Source organism: Mastomys coucha, unplaced genomic scaffold (genome assembly GCF_008632895.1).
Source record: "Mastomys coucha isolate ucsf_1 unplaced genomic scaffold, UCSF_Mcou_1 pScaffold4, whole genome shotgun sequence".
NCBI lineage: Eukaryota > Metazoa > Chordata > Mammalia > Rodentia > Muridae > Mastomys > Mastomys coucha.
The window spans coordinates 47561689-47570228 of record NW_022196910.1 but is presented as its reverse complement, the minus strand read 5'-3'; the positions used below and the strand labels follow the sequence as shown (position 1 = coordinate 47570228).

The 8540-nt window shown below is 46.1% G+C and overlaps 1 protein-coding gene across 4 annotated transcripts in view; it reads left to right on the top strand.

Annotated features, from left to right (window-relative positions):
• Nucleotides 1-17: 17 nt before the first annotated feature.
• Hmga2 (high mobility group AT-hook 2) overlaps nucleotides 18-8540 on the top strand; it is a 117306-nt gene continuing 108783 nt past the window's right edge. For all 4 annotated transcript variants that reach the window (XM_031349673.1, XM_031349672.1, XM_031349676.1 and 1 more), the window contains exons 1-2: nucleotides 18-1090; nucleotides 3698-3784. In XM_031349673.1, coding sequence (XP_031205533.1) covers nucleotides 980-1090; nucleotides 3698-3784 — 198 coding nt within the window. In that variant the 5' untranslated portion in view covers nucleotides 18-979. The remainder of the gene's footprint in view (nucleotides 1091-3697; nucleotides 3785-8540) is intronic.

Below are 8540 nucleotides of genomic sequence, written 5' to 3'. Positions count from 1 at the left end.
GTGTGAGCACGCGTGTATACACACACACACACACACACACACACACACGCTCTCATCCCTCTTGAATCCCGGGCAGGTACTCTGAAAACTTGCAGCCCGGGCAAAATTTGGGCTCCGGGTACAGAACGCAGAGGCCAGCAGCTTGTCCCTGAGTCTCGGCGGTGCCGCCGCCGCCGCCGCCGCCGCCACCGCCGCCGCCGCCTGACCCCGCCACCCGAGGAGGCGCGGTGCCACCCACTGCTCCGTTCGTTGCTAGAGCTGAGCTAGGCGCCCTACCGGATCTTGGCAGAACCTTCCACTCTCTCCTTGCTTTCTGACCTCACAAGTCAGTCTCTGTCTCTGTCCCGTTCTGTCTCTCTTTGTCTCTGTCTCCCTGTCTATCTTCTGTGTGTGTGTGTTTCTGTCTCTGTCCCTCTCTGCGTCTCTGTCTCTCCTTCCCTCCTTCTTTCCCTCCCTCCCGCTCCCTCTCTTTCCCCCTCTGGGGTGGGGGAGAGGAGGAGGAATTCTTTCCCCGCCTAATATTTCAAGGGACACAATTCACTCCAAGTCTCTTCCCTTTCCAAGCCGCTGCCGAGCGTCCCAGTACCCGCAACTCCAGAGCCTTAGCGGAGAGAGGAACCCTCTCCGCCTCCAACTCTGCCTCTCCCTCGCTTCCCGCCTCCTCTCGCTACCTCCACCTCCACCTCCACCACCCACCGCCCGCAGCGCCTCCTCCTTCCCTCCTCCTCCTCCTCTCTTCCTCCTCCCCTCTCTCTTTTTGGCAGCCGCTGGACGTCCGGTGTTGATGGTGGCAGCGGCGGCAGCCTAAGCAGCAGCAGCTCCCGGCGCACTCCAGCTCGCCCTCTCTCGCCGCTCCTGCCCTCTCCAGCTCTCTCCATCCCGTCTTCCAAAAGGTGCTGGGCGGATCCGGGGCGGCGGAGGCCAAGCGGCTGCAGCGGCGGTACAGGCGGAGGCAGCGGTAGCGGCGGCAGGAGGCAGGATGAGCGCACGCGGTGAGGGCGCCGGGCAGCCGTCCACATCAGCCCAGGGACAACCTGCCGCCCCGGCGCCACAGAAGCGAGGACGCGGCCGACCCAGGAAGCAGCAGCAAGTCAGTACGCCGGCGCGGAGGGGCCACTCAGCCCACCCGCGACGCCTCTGCCCCCGGGGCCCCGCGACACGCCGGGCGACCGGAGCGCGGGAGCTCAGCGGCCACGGCGGCGCAAGCTAGCCCGCCGGCCACCCGGGTGGAGGTGGGCGGGAGATCGAGTCCCCCTGGCGAGTGCGCGGCGCAGTCTCCCCGGGTCCCCGCGCCCCACGGCTCCGGGAGCTGGGAGTCCCGCGGCTCGCCGCAGCCACCGGGGCGGGAGGTGGGGTCGCGCGAGGCGTGAACCCGGACTTTTCGCTATTGTGCGCAGCACCGGAGCGGCGCGGCGTGGCTAGGGGTGGGTGGGTGGGGGGGACAGCGAGCCTCTGGAGTCCCGCAGATTAAAAGCGTCGCTTTGTCAGTCGCTTTGGCGACGGGTGAACTGGGGCGTTCAGGAGGCTAAGGACTCGGCGAGTCCGAGGCTCTGAGACCCGCGGCTTCCCCAGCTTCTCCGGGCCGCCTTCCCGCTGGAGGCTGGTGCGCGGCGGCCGCCCCCTCGGTGCCCTCCCCATACTCCATGGCCCAAGGCTCGCGCCCTCCCGACAAAGAACGCGTGCGTAGCCGACTGCCTCCGGAGGATCTTTAAATGCCCGCCGAGCTGCTGCAGCCGCCCGGGCTAGCGGGGAAAGGAGCCCGGGGGATCCCAGGCCCCCCGCGGGCCCGGGAAACGCGCTTCGCCCAGGGAGCTTGGGAAGGAAAGTGCACGGTAGCCAGGGTCGCTTCCCGGCCAGGAGCCGGGTCTCCCTTTGGCTCCTTGATCCCGCGCCTCTGAGCAGCCCAAGTTTTAGCGTCCTCTTGGGCGAGTGGCTGGGGGCTGGGAAGGGACGGTCGAGGGGCACCCAGGACCCCGCGGAATGGAGGGTTTTGTCTGCGGATGCAACCAATTAAGCGTGCAGCCAGCTATTGCAGAGCTGTGCGCAGCGCCCAGGGCCCGGGGCGGGCGGGCAGGCGGGGGTTGGGGCGTCCGCAGCAATTTCCAATCTTAGGGACGCGTCTATTGAGAACAGTTTAACTCCCTTCCCGGCCTTTAAAAAAAGAAAAGACAAACAAAAACAAAACAAAACAAACAAAAAATCCAAAAACTTCTCATTTCTTCTTTTGCTTTAAATCGCTTCCCTCGGGCCAATAGGCGGATTAGAAAATAATTCTAAAGTCCTAAATTGTCCCAGAAGAGCTAGGTCGGAAATCGAAGAATGTTTGCTGGTGTATTTTAGAAAAACGAGGAGTGTACCTTTTGGAAATCATCAAAGGAAACAAACTAATCTATAGGCCTCCGAGTTTTCCCGCTCTGCCCTTAGCGACACTTTACAGTGCATTTGGATTCTGTTTTACACCTCCCAGGAAGTCTCCGCTCTACCCTCTTGCTTCACACCAGCCACCCAGGTTTTCTGAATTTTACTAATCGCACCCCTCCCCCAAAGTCTAAAGGCAAACGCAATGGGATCCGGAGGTGCCTGGGAGTTTTTACCTTTGAGTTGAGGCCGAGTTCACAAAGAAAAATGTGTTTCCGATGTGTTTGCTCTAAGTGCCCACTGGCGCTAGTATCCGATGGAAGTTTCTAAGCACTCCCCTCCGCTCTCCCCCTCCCCCGCTCCCTAGCTTACGAACTTCCATTGAGAACGCTCCTCAGTTGTAATTAGTCTCATTTAAGCACCCAATCTGAATGGAACAAGAGTAGATGATTCACCGAAGAGACGTTCAGCGTCCCCCGCGAATCTATCGCATTTTCTTAACTGCTTGAGTATTGGCTACTTAGCCTAGCACCCAATAAAGTAAGACGTTAATATACCTGGTGACCTTGTGGCTGTTTCAATTTCTCTTTCCAGCTACTTAGATTTTTCTCCCCACTACCCCATTTTTCTTTCCAGCCCACCCCCTCCGCCCAAGAGTTTTTTTAAATAAAAAAGTTTTGAGGACAACATGTTTATTTTTGTAAAAAGATATTTAAATTTCGACTGGAGACCGTGCCCGTCTCTCCAAAAGGAAGTAGAGAATTGAAGCAATTATCTAGATAATTCAAGCAAAACCTCCCACCTCAGATTTACCATAATTATTTGGAAATTTTAGAGAGTGTGGAATTATTCTGAGCTGAAGAGTTCGGATAATCGCTCCAATATTTCACTCAGAATGTGTGGGTTGAATCCCAAACCACCTGGAACACAGACACATGGAGGTGACTGCAGGCCACGCTTTTTTTTTCTTTTTGTCTTCTATCTTTCCAGCTATTTATGACTATTTTTGTTGTTTGAAATACGAAGTGGCAGTCATATAAAATGTTTATTATTTCTGTGAGTTGCCGAGGGCATAGCCCTGTAGACTCTACTTTGTACCTTTAAAAACATATGCTTTTTTAGAACGTGCAACTTTCCCTGGGGTTTGACATCCCTTTGGTTTTGAGATATAATCCAGTTTTCACATGTCAAGTAGCTTCCTCCTTGAACGCTGGGGTTCCAACTACGGGCTCTAAGTCCCCTTTTGTCAAGGCTGTACCTCCATCATCCTACTATGCGCTAACCCATTAACTCCCAGCCAGTCGAGCCACAACAGCTTCTCTTTCTGCTTTACAATCAGGAGCCAACCTGTGAGCCCTCTCCTAAGAGACCCAGAGGAAGACCCAAAGGCAGCAAAAACAAGAGTCCCTCTAAAGCAGCCCAGAAGGTGAGACTTTTCATGTCAAGCTCTTCCAGTGTTATCAATGACTTCCATGGAACTTTCCCGTTCTAAATCTCCAATCTAAGGGGGGGGGGGGTTGGTTTTAGCTGGGTAACCCAAGACATTTTCTCCTGTATTTGTTAGCTGGGTCTTAACCTCCTGTGCTGAGGCTTAGCTTAAAAGCTTCTTGAAGAGACAGTGTTTTAGCAAACAAAAAGCCATCAAATAGTATAAACCTTTAAGGGGTAGGGGAGAATGGGGAAAGGGATAGGTGGGATTAGAGGGGAGGGTGGAAATGATATTGTTGATATTTACACCCATGGTGAACGAGTTGAGAATAAATCAAAGCTAGAGATTTTGACAGGTGGTGATATTCCTGCAGTTTCCTCTGGGGGAAAAATAATTGAGATTAATTTATTCATTGCTTATTTACCCGCTGACTAGAAGCTATCCCCCTGTTGATGTTAAGTACTTGCCAAATAGATGCTAATTAAAAAGAAATCCAATTATGGGTTACTGAGAAGAGTTTCATGAATTTTATAGCTTTAAATGTGGTGATAAAGTATACTATTTGGGTCAGATTCATACTTTTCCCCAAACTGTTGTGCTCTCAGACAAGTTTAAGTTTTAAAAATGAATATTTGCTTTATGCATTTTTTTTTGGTGGTGGGGGAATGTGATAGAATCCAATCAAGTGTGACAATTATTTTTTTTTAAAAGAGACTTTAAATTGAACTTTTAAAATCATTTCATGTTGGTCTTGTGTGATAGCAAGGAGGAATTACCTTACAGTAAATGCCTATAGAGAGACAGGATGAAGACTATATGTCACTTTTTGGCGTTATAAAAATTTGAGAATAAATTGCATCTTATTTGTAAGTATTTGTGTTGTAATAGAAAGCAATGGTTCAAAATTAGAAATAAATCCCCACATACCTTCTCAATAGACTGAAATATACAGCATTTGTTTAAAAAGACTCTGTGCTCATCTTTGGGGAAATTAATCTCCTGTGTGTATTTTCCTATGTTGAGGGGGCAGGGGTAGCACAAACCACATTATATGGGATGCTTCTCAGTTGGTCCATTCCTGTTATAGACACTAGTGATGTAGAAAGGCCAGTTAGGATGTAATTATTACTTCTGGCTATTTTAACAGGGTTGAACAGAGTTGAAAGAGCAGGTTTCTTTAACTTTTGGATTAAGTACCTTTTAGAGATGAGATTTATAGTGAATGTTTAACCATTATCCTTCAGTTGTCTCTAAATAACATTGTTGCTTAAGTAACAATACATAATTAATAATAATAATAATAATAATAATAATAATAATAATAATGGTATTCCTAATATGAATGCTTTCTCTTTCTTCTATTTATAAATGAACTAAAATAGGATTTTTTTTTTTTTAACCCAGAAGATTCTTTGTTATGTTTTTGTGACACTTATTTACCTGTGTTCTCAGGGGCAGTATAGAAGGGTCTTGGTAGGTATCATCAGATATTTAGAATAAGATGTGATCACTCCGACAATGCCTTATCACAATATAAGTTAAGGCATCTTCAAAACTTGCCATAAATACATGATCTGAAAGTTAATATAAGAAGGAAGGTGGATTATCTTCTTGATGTTCCTGTGTAACGATTCCACTTGAATGAATAGGTAGGAATGGTCTCATCCTGGTCTCTTCACTTTAAAAGATTTATTGTGGACAAAAGGAATGGTAAGACTTGTGCCTGGTTTAATATATAAAGAAACATAACCACACCAAACAGAAAAAGTGTATCTGTTTCCAAGCATGTTTGGTTTTCAGTGACTTTAGCCAGAAGTATCTACAGCTGGCTCCATTAGGCTGCCCTCTTCCTGTAATTTCTCTTGTCCATACACATACTTGTGTAATTGCTAGAATACGAATGCCCCCACCCTCATAGAAGACCGTTCTCTGAAATTCTTCACTCTTCCAGGCAGCATGGTTTCAGATACTTCTGTTACAAATGTTAGTAATGTTAAAATGTAAGATTGTAACATTTTACAAATGTAAAATAAATATTACAAATGTGAATAAGTCCATTAGCCTAGAAAGTGACTATTATTTTTCTTCAGCTCTGTAAATCACATTTCATTTGGAGAAGATGAGACTGAGGACATTGATAAGTCATTTCTGGAATGGATAAAATTGAGGTTTTTCACTTCCAAATGTTTTTACTGGAGATGCACCCATGCCTTTATACACAGGACTACCAACTGTGTACTGTATTCTAACAGGGCATGTTTCACTATGGTTCTTTTGAACTGAAAACCTTTTTAAAAAGAGTTATGCAGTTCAAAACATGCAAGATGAAAATACCTTACTAGACTAAGCTGAATACATGGGAGAAAGCCTTCTATATGAAGTGAGTATTTTTCAACACACTGGGAATCATCACACATACATACAGAGCTAGTAAGTACTTGAGAGCAAAACCTTCAAATAATGGGAGATATAATGTACACTGGAGTCCTGATGGATGCTGTTTAAATGTCCTTGCTGGTTTGGAACTTTTTTTTTAAACTAAGTTTATGTTTGGACTGAGCAACTGGCCTTGGGCATTTGAAAACAAAATTGCTCATTAGAAAATTAACATCGAGAAACTTGACAGTACATGCAGAATCCTACAAGACCAGATGGATAAACAGTTACCAAATTAGCTATCCTTTACATGTCAATAGAGTTGATTTTTGTGTGACCTGCACAAGCAACAAATTTGTAAAATGGCCATTTGTTGTGTTTAGAATGTATGGAGGAGATGTTAATTATTCTTCCATCAAAATTAATTCCGTGGCTAACCCTTGTGTGTCCATGGTAATCATTCCTGGGAACTCTTCCACTCTGGATGTAACCTTAATAAAAAAGAAATTAGAGGTTGGTGACTTCTGGACTAAATAGTTTGTCTAAGTATGTGAGTGTGTGTCTTTATCTTTATGTTCATTTGTCTTCTGGTCCAGACATACTGGTGACCAGTTATCTCCTAACCTTTTGCATTCTGGTTTCCCCTTGTGGTTGAGCTTTACTGGAGATACTTTGTATTTTCATTTCCTTCAGGTTGTGTTTAGAATTTTGTTGTTCCTTTTTAATCAGGAGAGAATGTTGGAGCGTTGATACTAAAATCTCTACTTTGGGCCACAGGTCAAACTGAGCTTCAAGCTTCAAAGCCGGTCTTATTCAGGCCCTTCTGAGGGTGTTGAATGGAGCTTCAACAGAAAGGTTTCAGGCATGAGGAAATCCTAGTTCATAAGCTCAGAGGTTTGCTTGGCCCTCCCTTTCATTGAGGTGCAATGGCCAGACTAGAGAACAGAGCACAGAATGAATATAAGCTGCATCTGGGCAAAGTCTGTACATTTCGAATAACACATTTAGAATAAACATTTAATTCCATCTTTAGACAGAAAGGAAACTAGCCCTGAGGCTAACTGGGTACTCTGTAAACTGAGTCCACATCATTTGCATTCCTGGAGGTGACTGGTTTTATTTTTTTTCCCATAAGTTATTACTAATATTAATGACAGATAGTTTAGGAATAGAGAAGGAAGATGGTGCTTACTCACCATTTCATATCTACCTCAGAGGCTAGCTGCTGAGTGAGGACAAGATTTCCTTTTCTTTTTCTTTTCTAAATTTATTTATTTAATGTATAAGTACACCATTGCTCTCTTCAGACACATCAGAAGAGGGCATCAGACCCCACTGCAGATGGTTGTGAGCTACCATGTGGTTGCTGGGAATTGAATTCAGGACCTCTGGAAGAGCAGTCAGTGCTATTAACCACTAAGCCATCTCTCCAGCCCAGAGAGGATTTTCTTTAGATCACTGAAGTCCATGGAAGAGAGGGACTGAAGGCAGCCTTTGCTGATTCGCTCAAAGATGACCTTGGGGATGACCATAGAGGTCCAGCCTGTAGTTGCTATAGCAGTAGTGTGACTTAATGTGATCCCTCTGTGTTTTAATGAGCAGGTAAGTTCTTGTGTGAGTCTCAGGGCCCCAGCAGAGCACACACAAGGCAGGTGTAATGAAGGAGTGCGCAGCTATTATCTCTGCCCTCTTAATACTTGGAGTTGACTTACTTCAACAGTAAACTCAGTTTTGGAAGCTTCACTTTGCCAGGGAAGAAAAAGCCTTGATGCAGCTGTAAATTTCACATGACACCTCCATCAAACCATCCTAGATCATGACACAAATCAGGGAGATCCTGATACATCACGGTTATTGTATCCAGTTAGTTTATTCAAGGGAGACCCATACTTCTATGGCTCTGGAAATTACCAGCCTTCTTACCTCTTTCCTCCAGAGCCCCCCATTACTTCAGTTGACCTGTATCTTTGGCCCATCTCTATCTCAGGGTCTCAGCAGATCACTTTGCAAAGGAGACTGAATGCTCCATTTGGGATTCTATTGCCTTTCAGCTCTTTTTTGAGAAAAGACAGAGTGACGAGGAACATTTTATGCTGGTTAAGTCATTCAAACCTGCCTTGTCTTGTGAGCTGACTTTTTGCTGTTTCCAGAGTTCACCTTGGAACCACACAGCCTGCACAAGGGTAGAAACTAAATTCGGAATCCCAGATGCTAAAGTCCTAGCCGAGCACTGTGCTCAGTTAACTGGGAGAAAAGGGTGAACAGAGAGCCAGTAATGTTTTTTAAACTGATTTATATTTACTTGTATAGCTTCACACATTAGACAATTTTGAATGGCATATTCTGCCATTTATTTATTTGCTTATCTTTTAGTGCC